The 18,585-nt window shown below is 42.6% G+C and overlaps 1 protein-coding gene across 1 annotated transcript in view; it reads left to right on the top strand.

The window, feature by feature from the left end:
* The window catches only part of LOC113406383 (transcription regulator protein BACH1-like), a 45,944-nt gene extending 31,181 nt beyond the window's left edge, over positions 1–14,763 (top strand). Inside the window, exon 6 of the mRNA XM_026650972.2 lies at positions 14,224–14,763. Coding sequence (XP_026506757.1) covers positions 14,224–14,682 — 459 coding nt within the window. The 3' untranslated portion in view covers positions 14,683–14,763. The remainder of the gene's footprint in view (positions 1–14,223) is intronic.
* The last annotated feature ends 3,822 nt before the right edge of the window (positions 14,764–18,585 follow it).

Here is an 18,585-nt window from a genome sequence, read left to right as displayed (position 1 = left end):
GCACTTCTCTCCAGAATATGAATGGGAGTTGGACTTTTGTGGACTCTCGATCATATTTTTTCAAACTCAGTGGTTTCTGGAGGTGGACTTTTTTACCACTGTCGCCAGCAGGAAGTGCTGACGTTATCATTCAAGGGGAGTGTTGGGCCTTCCGTTTCTGGGAGATGCTTTCTTTGTTGCATGGACAAGGGGCCTCCTTTATGTGTTTCCTCCAACATTATCGTTATTGGAAGTGGTAAACAAGATAAGATAAAGTGAAGGTTATACTAATATCTCCAGTGTGGCCCCAGCAGGCTTGATACGCTTGCCTGATTCACCTTGTGGGTTGTCCATCAATCAATCTTCTAGCCATTCCCCACCTTCTTGCTTAACATGCTGGTCAAATTCTCCATCTCAACCTGAGAATTCTTTGCCTTAAGGCTTGGTTACTCCGAGGCTCGCAGGAATGGAAACTACTTGTACTACACAAGTGTAACAGGCGTTACTAAACAACAGAAAAATATCTACATGAGTTACTTACCTCCAGAAATGGTAGAGATTCCACCATTGGTGTATGTAACCATGTTTTTGTGACTTGTCTCTCCCTGCTATCTTTAACCCTGATCTTTTAAAACTCAATAGTTATCTATGAGTTTTATCAGTGTACACTTGGCTGCTATAATGGCTTTCCATTCCTCATTGGGAGAACTTTAAAAATTTGCTCATCCCACAATGAAGAAGTTCCTTAAGAGATGGAAAGAATTTTTCCTGCAGATTAGGGGATCTATCCCTATTTGGGATTTGAACGTTTTATGAGGACCCCCTCTTTAGCTTCCTCCGTCAGCTATCGATTAAAATGACATTCTTCGTTCGCTTGCTCATGTCTATTCCATTCCAGATGTGCGCATGCCCATGTGCCTGGTCGTCGGAGATTTTTGCCTTAGCGGTATCCGTAGGGTCAGCAGTAGCGCCCCTTGAGTGCCACGCTCATGCATTGGTATATCAGGTGCCGCTGGCCCTACACCCTCTCATTCCTTCTTACCACCTGTGGTGGTTAGTTGGAGCATCTTTCCTTTCATTAGAAGGCTAGCAGTTTCATTTCTACTGACTTAGAGCCATAGGGCCTTATAAATATTTTGTTTATAGTAGTTAGTGCTAAGTAGTTAACTGTAGTTAGGAGTTAGTCTCAGCGGGGACTTCATCCCAGGTGGGATATGCCCCAGTCTCCCGGGTTAAGGTCTGCGCGGACTTTAACAGGCCTATGCCTGTAAGTGACCCCCATAGCAGCTGCCTCAAGTGCTTGGGGGAATCACACGTGAAGGACAAGTGCCGTATTTGTAAAATCTTTCGGCCCAGGACTCAGAAGGAGCAGGATATTTGTTTGCGGTTTCTCCTCATGGAGTCTTCCCTTCGCCCGGCTTTTGAGCTGTCCCACCAAAACTCGTGTAGTACTGCAGTGGCCTTATTGGAGCACGTGGGGCATGCCGGTGATGGCAATGCCCCCTTCGCACTGCTCATCTGCCGCTCCCTCGGAACAACAATTGATGGCACCCGACTCAGTACATGAGGCGCGATTGGAGGTCGAGGCAGAGGAGCTGCATCCACACCTAAACCTCCCTCCCCACAGTGGACGATGCCCCGGGGCCTCCCCTGGTGGTAAAATCATCGTCTTCATCCCTGGATGACGCGGTCTTGGGACCCTCGAGTGTCAGCCCGCGGGGCGATTTTAAAGAACAACAGGCCCTGCCTCGACGGATGGCCAAGAACTTGGGCCTAGAGGTGGAGGAGGTGGCCGAGCAGGCGGACACCTTGTTCAATGTCCTGTCAACCTCTACCCCTGCCCTTGTCGCACTGCCAGTGCATGACGGTGTTCTCAAAATTGCCAAGGCCCTCTGGCAAATGCCGTCAGCCATCCCTCCCACCTCCAAAAAGAAGTACTTTGTCTTGGCCAAAGGGTTCAAGTATGTTTATACCCACCATCCCCCTGGCTTGCTTGTTGTCTCTGCAAAAGATGAAAAAGACAAGCAGGGGCACACCAGCTCAACTCCCAAAAACAAAGAGGTCAAAAGACTGGACTTGTTTGGGAGGAAAATTTATTCATCTGCTTGCCTGCAATTCTGGGTGGCGACCATCAGGCCCTCCTAGGCAGATACAATTTTAACGGATGTGATTTTCGCTGTAAGTTCAAGGAGTTCCTCCTGCAGGGTTTGGCCCAAGAATTGAGCACCCTGGTTGAGGGCACCATGGCGGCTAGGTTCTCCCTCCAAATGGCGTGGGATGCAGCTGACTCGACAGCTAGGGTGGTCGTGTTGGAGGTGGTTATGAGGCCCAGCTCTTGGCTTCAGACCACTGGCCTCTGACAAGAGATGCAGACCTCAATCCAGGACCTCCCATTCAATGGGAGCTGGTTTTTTTTTTTTTTTTTGGAGCAGACAGATATGAGGCTGCGTGGGTTAAAGGACACTTGAGCCACCCTCCTCCTCAGTTGAAGAGGCTGAGAACCTCCTGCACCTGGTGGTGGTGGAGGAGGGAGGTCCCTTTGGACATGTCTGAAAAGGGGTTCTACTCCTGTTATTTCCTAATCCCAAAAGCAAAAAGGGGCCTTAGACCCATTCTGCACTTGCGACGCCTCAACAAATCTCTAAAGAAGTTGAAGTTTTGCATGGTCTCCCTGGTCTCCATCATCCCCTCCCTGGATCCGGGAGACTGGTACACCGCCCTCAGCTTGAAGGATGCTTATTTCCATATTCCAAGGTCACGGATGTTTCCTCCATTTCATAGTGGGCGGATACTGTTTCCAATTCACCACGCTCCCCTTTGGCCTGTCATCGGCCTCATGGATCTTCACAAAATGTATGGCGCCAGAGGCTGCTTACCTGAGATGTCGAGGGGTCCAGGTCTTCCTATATCTTGATGATTGGCTCATCAAGGACAGGTCTCGGAAACAAGTGCAGAGATGCTTCGATCTTGTGCGTTCCACCTGCTGCAACCTGGGCCTGTGGGGGAAACAAGACAAAGTCCACCTTAAGGACAGTCCAATGAATAGAGTTCGTTGGGGCTGTTCTTGACTCCATGCGAGCCAGAACCTTCCTTCCAGAGGTGCGTTTTCAGGCCATGTCAGACCTGATCTCCCATGTGAAGAACCACCGGTTCATCCTGGCTCACACCTGCCTGTGGTTGTTGGGCCACATGGCCGCCTGTCCATACATGGCCAGTCATGCCTGGCTCCATCTCCGTCCTCTGCAAGCATGGCTGGCATTGGTTTACATCCCCAACAGGCACTACCTGGGATGTAAACCAGATACAGTATTCTTGACATGCAGATACAGTATTCTTCAAAGACAAAGTACCATTACAACCACATGCAAAATGTTTACCTCCAAGCTCTTGTCTGAATTTCATCTCAACCAAGTTATCCATCTCCTGGCTTTTTTCCCCCCAAAGCCACTTATGAAAGGCAGCGTCCTGACTAGTCTTACCTTGGATGTCAGGAGGGTGCTAGCCTTTTATTTGGACAAAACCAAATCATTCAGAAAGTTTTCTAGATTGTTTGTCTCTACTGATGAAAGGTCTGTAGGGTCTGCAATGTCCAGAGGCTTTCAAGGTGGATTTCTAGTTGTATTATTTATCAATCTTCCAGTTTATACAACCTCTTCTTATGGTGTTGGCCCATTCCACAAGGCCTCTCTCTACCTCTGTCTCATTACTCAAACATGTTCCTATTCTGGAGATTTGCAAAGCTGCACCTTTGTCTTCAGTACATTCTTCTAAATCAGATGCATCCCTTGGAAATACAGTCTTGTCTTCAGTCATGGATTCGGCTCTGAAGCTCCCTTCTCCAGTTGTGAGCACTGCTTGGTAGTCACTTGAATTTGAGTATGCGTAGGAACACTACTCAAAGGAATGGTTACTCAGCTTGTGCAGTAACGGCAGTTATTTGAGATGAGTCCCTATGGGTGCTCCTCTACCCACCTCCTTCCCCTTTAAGAGTTTCTTCAGTGGGACTTTGTGATGGAAAAGGAAGTTAGGGTAGCTCACCCTCAAACATAGGGTACATGTTCAGGCTAAACAGGTACTTCTACCAGAAATCTTTGATCAAGGTCGCACGGGGCACATGCACACCTGAAGTGGAGCTCCCGTGAGGGGACACATCTGGAACTCCATTACTGAACAAGATGTGTAAACTCTCCTTATGACCCTCTGTTATGATCAAACACTGTTTGAGACTACCATATGTACCTCATTACTTAAGAATAATGGATTATGGATGCAATTATATAGCCTTTACTTTCATTCCTGCTTTTGTAGGTTTGGCAGACTCTTCATGTGTTCTCACTATAGTATTGATATTTTAGTTCTATAAAAATATTTAGAAAGAAATGAGACCACTGAGTCATGACCAGGTCCTGTGGATAATTGCAGAAAATTTTGAAGCCTGTGGGAAATACTAGCAGTATTTACAAGGGAACTCTTATTTTTTTCCCCAGGATTTTAACTGCATTTCTGCAGCAGAGAGAGAAGGATTTGAGTTGAATTTTAAGTTACTTTGTTATGGCCTATTTAAAATTGTACATACACATACTGAAATTACTATAGTAAATTGTCAGCTAGGAGCGTCCAGCCCACATAAGCTCCCTCCAGAGCTTTTAAACTTTGGTTAGATGGACAAACCCAGTTTGGGGCAAAGGACAACCTGCTAAACAGAGGTCAGGCACTTGATGTAGAAAACCATTACAAAGGAGTTGGGTTAGAACTGCACAATCCAAGTCCATTTTCCCTCTTTAGCTAGTACCAAAATGGAAAGTAATTAGTTGTTTTTACTGTTGCTCTTGTTTTTGCAAGGCTAGGTTGAAGGCAGTCTTTTTTGTTGGTATCTACATATTTTTTCCCCTGCCAGTCTTGGTGATACTATCAGTGCAAGTATGAGACAAAGGTTGGATTTTATTGTTTAAGGAGGGGTGTCTTCCATTCTGTTCCCATGTGTCTGCACCCTCAAATCCTCATGTTAGGGCTTCAACATTTTAGAAGGACCATCCTTGAATTTTTGTACTGACGTGCTGGGTGCTCAGTACTCTTGGAAATTGAGCTTCTGATTTAGGTGCCCAAGTATGGATTAACTTTAGGCACCTATTTTTGAAATTCTTGGCCAGGATAGTGCTGTTGTAAGGTAAACTTGCAAATGTGATACAGATTGACCATGTGCATTTTCCCATTCTATTTTTACCTGTACAGTTTATCTGTGCACCTACCCAAGTAACTTCTAAAGGAAATGTGCTGTAAGTGCAATCATTCTTTTCCCGTGCTCCTGCTGTTCTGTATAAAAATACTTGGATTTCCTTCCTTAAAAAGGAAACCTTTGCCTTACAAAAGCCTGCTCTATAAGTTGCGACTACACATTCATACTTGTGGGATTGATGCCTCCCGGCACTAAGCTGTGGAATTTTAGAGAGAGCGGTGTTCATTGGAGCCAGTCATCTCCCCCCCACCTCTTGTGAGGGATTCAGAGAGTAGGAAAAGGGGTGTGGCCCCAGCCCTTTGTCAGAGTAATCTGATTCTAGCACTATTGACTCCATTGAACCAGAAATAGCTCTGTGCCCACTATAAAGGTGCCCAGTCCATCTGGATTGACTGAATCCACTGCCTAGGATGTTCACCAGAGTCCATGATGCTGTTACTTGAAGAAGTGGTCCAGTGTCCATTATACACAGCATTAGGTGATCCACACTGTTGTCGGGTCGTTGAGTCTGGAGCCAAGGTTTTGGCACTTGACTAATGTGCTACTTGCATGAAGTGGTCCAGCAGTAGTAAAAGTGATCTCTGGATCCTTGCGGGGTGACAGTCTGGTGCCAAGGATCTTGCATAACTGACTCTAGTAAGCCACTTGCTTAAAGTCACTTGTCCCACGGTGCAGGTGGCATTAAGGTCCCTGGTTCCAATAGTGCCAACAACTCTGGTGAACTCACAGGCTGGGCCTGGGGATCAACTTTATTTCCAATCCCCTTTTTTGTATACATTGTGGTACAGTCTTTTATTATATGATCATTTGCTATCTTTTCCACAGGACCCCTGCCTCATTCAGTACAGTTCAGTGAATGAGACTGTTGTTTGTAGGATCCCTCTTTCGTTTGTGGCAGAAGTTGGAGGGTAAACGAGGTTGGGGGCTTCAGGAAGAGAAAGGGCAGTCTCGTGATTCAGGCAGTTGAATGCCACCCTGGGGAACTGATTTCTATCCCTGCCTGTGCCACAGAGTTTGTATGTGATGCTAGGCAAGTCACTTCAACCATATTTCCACAGATGATCACTAATTAGTATACCTTGTTTTCTGGATGCCCAATTTGAGACCCTAGAGTCTGATTTACATAAGTGCTGAGTACTCACAGCTGCACCTGAAGTCAACAGGACCTGTGCTTTGAACATTAAAAGTGCTGTATAATGCTAAGTTCTTGGTGGGGACAAGGAGAACTGGGTCCTATGCATCTCAGATTGGGCACCCAAAATCAATGGTTATATCCAATAATTAGTATTCACTGTAGATAGAAAAATACCTTAACTGGAAATATTTTTTGGAGATTTAGGGTTTAGTACTAAGCAACAGTCCACATCAGTTTACCAATACAATATGCAACTAAGTGGAGGAAAGGAGAGACTATGGAAGTAAAACTTAAAAATATGTTAAAATTGTTTATGAATGAAGGAGTCAATGTAGCATAGTGAGCTTGTGGATAAAGAGGGTATTTGTAGTCTGTGTGTGTGTGGGTGTGGTGTTTTTTTTTTTTTTAGAGAGAGAGAGTGCGAAATTCATTTGTTTGAAGCTGCGTCAACCGATTATATTGCACCACTAAGTCTTACGCTTGTTTAATCTACATAGCCCCCTGCCTCTAGCCTAGTCTATCTCTGCCATCTGGAGAATTCCAGGTTAATCACAACTTGATTTTACTGCCATCTGCTTAATTTAACATTGCTCTTTCCTGCCTCTACAGTCTTTCTTCTTATCCTCCTCTGTGACCTCCCCTCATCCTAGTTGTCCCATCAGTCATTCCTTGCCAGCTCCATGTCAGTTTCTTGAGCCTCTCCTACCCTGATGTCCTCCAGTTCCGCCATCCATCTTAAAAGCCTGTAAAACAGTCTCACAATTTAGTACAAAATGAACAAAAAATCCACAAGCATTTTTAAATTATCTGAGCCCTCCATATCATATGAATGTGCATGTAACTTGAATAACTGCATTTTCTTTGTCGAGTGCTTGCACATGTCCATTCCACTTCGTGTGTGAATACAAGTGCACTGAAGCCGGAGATATTTTTCCCACACTAGAACTTGTTGGGGTTGTGCATGTGCCCATGACGATCTGCTAGGCAAGGGTATAAAGGGGCACAGATCCCTCAACACCTGTGCCCAACACCCTCGTTCCTTCTCACTGCCTGTGGTCAGCATTCAGAGCATGTGTGAGCTAGTCATGCTCTTTCCCACTTTCTCTTTAGAGAAAGTTTTTCTAAATGTTGTTGTTGTTGTTGTTGTAATTGTAGTAGTAGTAGTACATAAGTAGTTTTTAGCATAGTTCTAATTAATGGTACATTTAAAAAAAAAAAGTTGTTGTTTCCTTTGAGCTTTAAGCTCGGTACTGTGGCATACTTAAGTCCCCACGGTTTCACTGCTATTCTTGCTGTAACAAATTTATGCCAATCAGCGGTCCCCACTCTCACAGTTTAAAGTGTTTGGGAGAAGGGCACGTGAGGCATAAGTGCCCTATCTGTAGGTGGTTTAAGACCAGAATTAAAGAGTAGAGAGAAGTTCAGCTTTGACATTTCTTGGTGGAAGCAGCTTTGCATGCGCACACACCCAGAATCCTGCTGCTCAGTACACGGAGGTTCAGACTCTACTGAGCTCAGAGTGCACCACTACGCTTGGTGGCATCTCCTTGTTGCCATTGTCCATCTCCAGTACCGCACATGCAGCAGAAGTAGAGTACTTTGATCTCTTTTAGCCAGAAGAAGCCCTCTTCATCTTCAAGGGCTAGATGATCAACAGAATCACACAAGAAGACAACCAGTACTGAGGTTAGAGCTAAGCCAGCTCCAGCTAGGTGCTCCCTAATATTCCATTTGTAGTTTAGCAATGTAGAGCCATTGACTCCAGCATATAACGTGTTACTGTCGAGACTGCATCCATTTCCAGACCTTCTGTGACATTGACTTCACCTATGATGCATCTTATGCCCTTGGTACTGATGACACCTGAAGCATACATGGCAATCAGGACCACTTTTGCCTGTCTGTGCCAGACTCACCATTGATGCAGGATGAAGTTCAGATACTAATTATTCCTGCTACACAAGCTGTGGCACTGGGATCGCCTCAACATTTACTCATTCAGCACCATTAGAGACCGGGCAGTTGTTGATGCCATAGTGACCAGATGCTCTTAATGGAGCAGATGTACAATATCTTGAGCAGGACCGCTGTCCAGTGTTGCATCACATTGGCCTTCAGATTATGCTTACTCTTAAGGTGGATTCATACCTTTGGGGATCCCATCACAGAAGGTCATATGCTTCTCCTCATTTGTGTAATAGCAGGTCCTAGGAGGGGATACTTCAGGGCTTGGCCCAAGTACCATATCATGTACAGCACTGGCCCTTTTGGAATCTTTTGGGGTTCCTCCAGACTCTATGCCGTATGTCTGTTACCATCAAGGCACTGTTCTCTACCCAGTACTGATCCAAATACCAAGCAAGCAGGTGATCTTATTCCTCCAGTGCCTGCTCCTTTTGGTATAGCACTTCAGCAGATAGCAGAACAGGTGGACTCTACAGTGCCCCCATTCAGCACTTTCTCATCATTCGCTGATGATGCCACTGTCTCTGAATCATCTTTTCCAGTTCCTGACATTCATAAGATGTACTAGGAACTTATGAAAAGTGTAGCCACCTCTGTTGGGAATACACGGTCTGCTCAAGTGACTATACCTGTTAATGAGGCCATGTTGGAACCTACCAAAATCCTTTTGGCACCCCCACCCCCCGTTGGCTGACACTCATTGCCGAAAGGACTGAAGAGGTTCCAAGTTCGTTCCCAGAGATGAGTACTTTGATTTGCACCCAAACGTAGGATCTTTGGTCACCATGGCCATGAATAAGAAGGTGAGACAAGGGTGACCTAAATCTACTCCCAAAGACAAAGATTCAAAGAACCTGAATTAGTTTGGGGAAGAGGTTTTATTCATTGTCGAGATTGCAATTTAGAATTTCAAATCAAACTCTGACATCCTCAAACTGTGTTATGGAATCCCATTTAGACCTAAAGTTGCTAGATGCTGCTGCTGCTAAAGAGGAGTACAGAGCTCTTGTTAGTGAGGGTAGCAAAAATATTGTCATTACAGGCTGCAACATGAATTCAGCAGTTCAAATAATGGCAATGGTAATCACTGAGCACCATGTTTCCTGTTTGCAGTCATCTGGCATTCCTCTCCAAAGTCCAACAAACAACTGAGGATTTGCTCTTTGAAGACTCACATTTATTTTCAGAGAAAACAGATGAAGCTCTGCTTTCTCTTAAAGATTCTAAGGCAACCCTAAAGTCTTTGGGCATTTATACTCCATGCTGTAAGAGAGAGCAATTCTAGTCTCAAGTCCAGCAGAGGTGTACCCATTTTATCCAGCAGGATAGCTGGACCAATTTAGGTGATGTCATAAGACTCAAAGGAGGAGATCTCTGCTACATCCAAACAATCTGTATTATGTAGCACTAAGCAGTCTATTTTGACTCCTTAGTCAAGGACATTGTACTGCTCTGATGTTCCCCTCCTTTTGGCTGCAAGTTGTTGCACATTCTAAGTAATTGATTGGACCCATATTACAACAGATGGATGGTTACTAAGCACTTTAAAACTATACCCACCACATCCCCAGTCTCTTTTCAGGAGCCATTCTCACTCTTATTCAAGAAGTTCAGTCTCTGTTTATAGTTAGGGGCCATAAGAGAGCTACTGCCTCAACATTGGGGGAAGGGATTCTGTCATGTTTTCTCATTCCAAAGTTGAAGGGAGGCCTCACACCTATCACAGATTTGCAAAATCTCAACAGATACATTTAAAAAAAAAGTTTACTCTAGCATCTATTATCCCATCCCTAGGCCCCAGTGATTGGTTTGCTGCTCTCTAGTTAAAGAATGCCTACTTCCATGTGACTATTCACCAGAGCCACAGGAGGCTTTTACAGTTCATTGTAGCAGATGTTGATTATCACTTTATGGTCCGTCCTTCCTTCCCTTCAGCCTGTTGTCAGCACCTCAAGTCTTCACAAAGTGCATGACAGTGGTTGAGGCACATTTCAGAAAAGTAGGTGTCTTGGGGTACCCATTATCTGGACAAATGGTTGGTTTGAGGTCAATCCAGACAGCAAATGGAGATAGCCATAAAAAAAAAAATCCAATCTTTCTTTTGTTCTGTGGTCCTGTTGATCAATAAGGACAAGTCCATTCTTCTCACTGTGCAGAGAATCAAGTTCATCAAAGTGTTTCTAAACACACTCTGGCTGTGATAGAATTTACCAGGTTTCAGACAATAGTAAACTTGTGCAAGAATTTCTAGACACATCCATGTACAACAGTGAGGAATTGCTTGAGCCTTCTAGGTCAGATGGCAGCTTGTATGTATGTGACTCAGCATAACAGACTTTGCCTCAAAGTCACGCAGAGGTGGCTGAAGTCGGTCCACTGTCCTTCTAGTGAGCTGCTGGACATGCGGACTCAGACCTGCAGATGTTTGTCATCCCTTGACTGGTGGATTAACCCTGCTAATTTATGCAGGGGAGTTCCCTTTTCCCCAAGTGTGCCCTCCCTCACCCTAGTCACAGATGCTTCATCTCTTGGATGTGGGGCTCAGTGAGAGGACTTTTCAGACTCAGGGACTCTGGTCAGGATCTCTCTCTCTCTCTCCCTCTCTCCCCCTTGTAAATGTTTGAGAGCTCTGAGCTATTTACCTGGCCTGTCAGGTATTTCTTCCACACATCAGAGGATATATGGTACAAGTACTTACGGACAACAGCACTATGTTCTATTTGAAAAAGCAGGGAGGTCCATATCAGACCCCCTTTACCAAGAGGCAGTGAGCCTTTGGACTTTCTGATCAAGAACTCAATTATGCTCAAAAGCATCTAACCTCCTGGGGGTCCAAAACTGTATGGCAGACCACCTCATCAGAATGTTCAGCTGAGATCACGAATGGTCATTCAAACCTGACATGATATAGAATGCATTTTTCAGACTTGAGGAATGCCAGCAATAGACACCTTCGTCATCGAACAGAACAGGCAATGTCACCTTTTCTGGTCACAGCCTTTATCAGATGCCTTCCTACTGTCCGGGGGGGTGGTGGGGGAGAACTTCCCCCCCCTCGCCTGCTCCTCCATCCCCATGGTACCAAAGTATTGTGCAAAAACTGACAGGATCATGCCTTTCTAATTTTGATAGCACCTCCTGGTCTTGACAGCATTGGTTCTTGGACCCATTGAATCTCTCAGATTCATATCACATATCTGTCCCCCAGGTCTCAGACATAGTTTCATAGAACTATGGCCAGACACTATATCCAAACCCTCTCAGCCTACACCGTGGCTACTTGGATGCTCAGTAGGTAATTCCCCAGGAAGTTGTTTGTTCCTTTGGTGTTCAAAACATTCTCTTAAATATAGCGGGAAGCCTTCCACCAGGTATACGTACCTGAGGAAGTGAAAGGTTTTCTGTGTAGTCCCAACGGAGAGCCTGTAAAGGAGAAGTGCCTCCCTTACAGTTTATTCTAGTTCACCTGCTTTACCTAATGGAAAAGGTCTCTGTCAGTTGTCTGAGAGTTCACTTAGTACCTGTCTCTGTATTCCATCCTCCTGTAGAAAAGGAAGATCTGGTGTTTTCCAACCCCCTATGGCTCTTAGATACCTGAAAGAATTGGACAGGCTTTTCCCTCCTATTAAGGGGCCCCACGCCATCTTGATCAAAATTTGGTTGTGTCAGTATTAGTGGGCCTGCCTTTTGAGTTTATACCTGTGTTCCTTTTTTCATTTCTCAGTGAAGGTAGCATTCCTGGAGGCTGTTACTTCGGCCAGGAGAGTAACAGAACTTCAAACTTTGGTTGTTGGCCGTCCTTAAATGATGTTCTATACAGAAAAAGTTAATTTGTATCCACACCCTAAATTTCTCACTTAAGTGGTGTTGGATTTTCGTCGAATTCAGCCTACATACACTTACCAACTTTTTCCCCGAAACGTCACTCATAAAGATGAGGAAGAACTCTATACTTTGGATATCTGTAGGGCGTTAGCCTTTTATCTGGACAGAACTAGATATTTTAGTCGATCTTTGCAATTATTCATCCTTGGCTGACAGAATAAAGGGACAACTGGTTTCTTTGCAGATGAACTCCTTCTGGATCTCCTTCAGTATTCATCTGTGCTATGATATTGCTAAGGGCTTGTCTATATGAACATTCAGTTTGTGGCAAGCTGCGGTGTGAATCTACCTTGCACTAGCCTGCTGTGGACTAACTGTTCTTGTGGACCCTGCTGATTTGCATTAACAGTTCATCAATGCACTTTGATCAGTCCTGTTTCAAAGAGGTTTGCTGCATAACCATGCAGAATGCGCACATGCTGCCCCAAAATGCACCACTGTGGGAGAAAGATCTCCTGCTTTGCCACACTAGTGTGCACATGTGAAGTGGAATGGACATGTGCAACACACCTCAAAGAACACCAGTTACTGAACAGGTTTGTAACGATTTTATCTTCTACAATAGGCCTTGTCTTCCCTTCAGTCTCCCAGTTTTTGTAAATTCACTCTTGCATTATGGATATATGTAGTTTGTAATCTCTTCAGAGCAGGGACATTCTTCTTTGTGTCTGTCTGACAATCTAGCATGCTTATGGATGGTCAGCGAATAAATACAATAACCCAAATGTTCAACCAGTATCCTCACGTAATGTACTATTTCAGCAGTGTATTTTCTGTACTTAGGTATAGCAACAGAAATGGTACCAGTCTCCTCATGTCCATTATTACTTCACCCTCTGTTTAAGTTCTCCACAGTTGTTACACCATTCCAGACAGTATTTTGAAACTCTATAAACTGACAGGTTTTCAGGGTATTTTGGTTAGGATTATAAAGTGCTCTGCTTTATCCATCTATGCTTACTACATCTTTTCCCCAGTTCCATTTACACAACAGTCACAAAGGCTATAGAAGTCACCGGCCCTGAAAAGGGAAGTGGCAAGGAAAAAGACATACGTTCCCCAATTCAGAAACATTTACTTACACAAAGCGGAGGAAAGGTACAATACCACAGAGGTACACAATACTGTGTGAAATCTGGATTTAATCTTATCTCTTGGAATACTGGCCTCAGTGAGAGTATAGTGTCTGGTATTAAATGTTTAATTTGTTAATGTAACTACTTAGGTAGACCATTCATTTAGCAATTTTATTGATCCTGTAGTAATTGCCTAAAACATGGCATCTTAATTACAGGACCATATTGATTAATTTTGGCATGCATATGCAGTATGTTGAATAAGAATTAGTTTTTCACTTATGGGTTCTGTTTTTCAAGTAAAACCTTAATTTTTCTGCTGTCAGGTTTTGAGATCTTATAACATTTGTACAAGAATAAATTAAAATTAGTGCTGCCTCACAAACAGCATTTGAGGAATCACTAAGGTGATGGCATAAATGGTACAAGGATGGAATTCTTCATTTGCAAGGCTTTTTTCATAGTTCAGTCTCCACATGACCACTCTTCAGGACATCTATAGAGGAATTTGATAAGTAGAATTGTGCAAAATAGTTCCAATGAATGACCTCAGAACTTCATTGTTTTGGATTTATCTAAAAGATTAGATTCCATAAGCCTGAAAAATGTTTTTCAGAAAAGTGAAATTTTTTGAGATTGGATGACTTTCATACGTTGTCCTGGCATCGCTTTTGAAATGTCAGCATTTTGTTCAGGTGAAAATAGTTTTTATTTAAATGTAAAAAGGTGGAGTTTTGCACACACCAAATCAAAATCAGCTCTTTGCAAAAAAGCTACACTTGAGTCTGCTGCTTTATATCATCACTTTAAAATGTTATCTTTTTCAGGGTAAACAAAATATAGATCTGTTGGATTCAATATTTGTTTCAGCTTTGAAGAGTAGAACTATACTTTGAATTTCAGAGCACTAAAATGTACAGAGTCAATAACCATGTGTCTTTTTGCAGCAAAATGAAAAAGCGAACTTGCTAAAGGAGCGAGATCACATTTTGTCAACGTTGGGAGAGACAAAGCAGAATCTGACTGGACTTTGCCAGCAAGTATGTAAGGAAGCAGCATTGAGTCCTGAGCAAATACAGATACTTGCAAAGTATTCCACCTTGGATTGTCCACTTTCACTTTTAATTTCTGAAAGAGAACGAACGGCTCCTGACAGCAAGCCTGTGATCCCATTGTGTATAGAATTACCAAGTGGGCTTTCGGGTGCTGTATCGGCCAGTGAACAGAGTTCTTGCTATCCATGTGTAAGAGGCACATCTGATACCGCTTATAATGAAGTGCAGGAACTATGTCCAGTTTCTATGAAAACATCGGAGAAAACTTTACTTGTGGAACACTGTGGACAGGGTGGTGGCATCACAGATTTCTGTCAGCAGATGACTGACAAATGCACTACAGATGAATAAATCTGTTTTGTGATTGCCAACCTCAACCTTATGAGATTTAAAGTAAGGGTTTCAGCATTATTATAAAATGCCTTAAGTGAAGGGAAGGCAAAACTTCATATTTTGAAAGTGCATTAACTAGTATCTGTCCCTCTACATTATTCAGCAGACCTTTGGGTTTGTTTTATGTAATTTTGGGGCATAATTTTTTACGTCACTCTTAAGAAATGTGTCATCTCTAAAAGCTTCTATGAGAGCTCAGCCCTTTAGTGCAAACAAATGGGATTACTTCTAGTTGGATTAGGATACCAGCATCATGATGACTAGTGGAGTACTAGAACTACTTCCCTGATTTTGTGGCATCTCAACCCCAGATACTCTTTCAAAAATGTATTCTTGTTGTACAGTGACTTGCTAGCAGATGATCTTGTGCTTCCTTGTAAAATGTCTCATATGAGGGTCAGAAAACAAAGTATTTTGAAAGACTAAGACTACTTATAAATGTTACAATCATTGGGACCAGTGAAGATGTTTGAAAATAACTTTTAATCAGGATACCTTTATGGGTAAGCATAACTTTCAGTGCATTTTCAATGGCTTGTACTTTAATTCTAACCTTGTACAAAGTATAAAAAGAAAATGAGCCAGTTGGGTTTTGTTCATTACTTATTATGTAAAGTATAAACCCAATCTTTAAAATAAGACAAATGGGGGGAGGGGTGGGGGAAATAATCCCTGCTGTAGGGTTTTTTTTGCCTTGTGTTAGAGGCAAATTGTGTACAAATAATCCCTCATTGCTTAGCTGCTGTTCTGATACCAGACATTTTAAGTACCGAACCTCACAATAGAAAAAAATGCTTTGTTGGTTTACATAACAAAACATAGAAGAACCTTGTACAAGCCAATGGAATTCTTCATTTTCTACCTCAATGTACATTAATTTTTGTATCTTTGTGTGCATGTATGGAAGATCATCTTTTGCTCCAATTGCGACTGTAAATATTGGCTTTGCAGGTTTATCTTATTTTATGGTGAAACAGAATTTTTGCCTCCAGGATACTAAAACATAACTCTTTCTGATAAGGTGCTTGGTTTAAGCTCTCTCTATATAGGTAATTTAGCATTAATAAGATTTATATTATAAAAGTGTATTGTGAACCATTGGCCAAATATAAGAGTTGACAAATCTCAACAGTACTTCTAATAACCAGATGTAATACAAGTAAATACACTACCTCATATCCAAGTGATTTCAAGTTCATTCAGATCTACAGTGATATTTTTGTTTTTTCAGGACGAAGAATTTTTATTAACGTTGCATAGCATTGTGATATATGCAAGCTTAAAATAACTGAACTTTAGAAAAAAGTACTACTCCAATACAACTTGATGTGGGTTCTACTGGTTGTGGGTATCTTTTCCCTTCAGATTATTGAGGAGACTTTTTTAAATGACTAACATTTATATATTGTGACTTTATAATGTATTTACTTATGAGGATCACATTATCTCTTCTCCAGCAACCCACTAGCCCTCTTATCCCAATGCCCCATGATTAGTCAGTTTTGCCACCACATTTTTCTACTTACATTAACAACTTAGGGCCCTTTATGTAACATTCTAAAGTGGGTGATATTCTAAAATGGCATCATACAATGAATTGAGACTAAATCATGGGCTTGCAACTTCATAGTCACTTTTATCAATAGGAATTATATATATATTTTAAAGCCCTCTGGTTGGGCTATGTGGGGGTGGAGCATTCATAGAGAGGGGGCTGGCCAGGGTCTTGCGCATATCCAGTGGCCCAAAACACCAATTGTTGGGACTGGGGGTCAGCAGTGACTATTACTTAAGTCCTAAGGCTAGAAGAGCAGCCACAGAGGTGCTGTGCTACATTGCTGCCACCTGTTCACAGATGATTGTCTGAATTCTATCCCACAAACCCCCCAGGATTCCCAGTGCAAAACCAGCAGCTCTGGTTTTGTGTGCAGTATGGTGAAATTCATCCTGTGTGCTTAAACTTAAACATTTTCTAATACCAGCCTGGTTTGAAAAGTTTGAGGTAGTTTATTGCCTAACCAGCTGCATCTAAATACATTTTTGATTATTTAATACAATAGACCTACAGGTTGCATGTGGACTTCTATAGGCTACATCATCAACTTGCTAAAGTTAAGAATGAATGGCAATTTTATGATATAGGATTCTCAGGTAAATATTGTTTGTTTCAGTTAAGAGATACTCGATTTTGAACTTGTAAAAATACTTTAAGGCATGTTTTAAAATACCTTTTAAATCTGTTGGGCAAGATATCGTAAAGCCTTATAATTAAAATGGAATACAGAGTGTAAAAAGGTGAAATAATTACAACTGATTTTGTATCTTTCATAATCCAATATTTTCTAAAAATACAATAAAAGCCACTGTCCTTTCTAAAAAGGCTTTTCTTTTTTATGTACATCTCTTGCAGTGTGAAACTAATATTTACTGATACATTATTCATTTATTTAGTACTACCAAAATTGATCTCTGGAAACAGTAGCAACATTATTTATACAGTTTACAAACTCCTCAATAATATTCACAATAGCAAATATTACTGAATTGGAATAAAGTTCCCAAAAGTTTTTGAAATTCATTGTGTCCTGTGTTTTGAGGGTTTCCTGTGGACTTTTTAAAATAACTTATGAATTTTGCTATTTGTTGGGGGTAGAGAGAGGAAAAAATACACTACTATCCTTAACATGTTGAAGAAATTCATTGTTTTTTCATTGTCTAAGATAAGACTTTTTTTCTTAAAGGCAATTTGGGTGTACTTAATAGTCTATTCATTAGGTCACTGGGCTAACTATGCTGTTCTTGGAAAAACCCTAATAAATTGGATGTACCTATGAAATTCCTAGTTCAACGGAGTCAGTGTTCTTTAAAATTATAATATTGAGTCCTGTTAGACATCTGAAACTGTTTGAACACAGTTGGAGGAAACAGATTTTCAGTGAGAGAGTACTTTTATCCTCACCACATCTGGAGGTTCTAAACCAATTTCAGATGACCTGAGGCTCCGCTAACTGTCAAGCCATTTACAGGAATGAGAGCCATTACTTAAACAAGTTTGAACAGTGGAATATAAGTTTACACTCACACTTCAAAATGTAAGTAAGAATTCTTCTTCGAGTGCTTGCTCATGTCTATTCCATTTTAGGTGTGAGCGCACCCAGGTGTACAGCCGTCGGAGATTTTTGCCTTAGTGATATCCATAGGGTATCCATAGGTAAGGTGTGGCACCCCCTTGAGGGCCATGCCCATGTACTGGTATATAGGTGCCACCAACCCTGCGCCCTCTCAGTTCATTCTTACTGCCCGTGACGGTTGGTTGGAGCGCCTTGTCTTACAATCGCAAGAGCATTAGCGGTTCTTAAATAGCCCATTGTCTGTTTTCTTTATATATAGTTTAGCCTTTAAGTTAAGCATTAGGTAGGTGGTAGTTAGAGTCGTGCCTGGGCCTTCGCCCCGGAGTGGGGCATGCCTTGCTCTCCCGGTGTCAAACCATGCTTGTCCTGCAACAGGCCAATGCCTGTTAGTGACCCACATGACAGTTTTCTGAAGGGCTTGGGGGAGTCCCATAGGAAGGACAAGTGCAGAAATCTATAAGAACTTCCGCCCTAAAACCCAAAAGGAGTGGGATATCCCCTTGAGGGCTTTCCTTATGGAGGCTGTGCTTCATCCTGCGTCGGAGCCATCGTGCTCAGATCCCATGCCGAGCACCTTGGCATCGATGCAGAGCACACCGCTGGCACCGGGCTCCACCTGGCACCATTCCCCCTCACTGGTGCCAAAGAAGCAGCAAAAGAAGAGGAGCCCCCTGGTACCAGAAGGAAAAGGGGCCTCTGGCAAAGGACCTATGTCAGGCCCTGTGCCTAC

The sequence above is a fragment of the Terrapene carolina genome, unplaced genomic scaffold (genome assembly GCF_002925995.2).
Source record: "Terrapene carolina triunguis isolate 2854851 unplaced genomic scaffold, T_m_triunguis-2.0 Scaffold30, whole genome shotgun sequence".
Taxonomy (NCBI): Eukaryota; Metazoa; Chordata; order Testudines; family Emydidae; genus Terrapene; species Terrapene triunguis.
The sequence above is the reverse complement of the archived record's forward strand: the minus strand, read 5'-3'. Positions and strand labels throughout refer to the sequence as shown.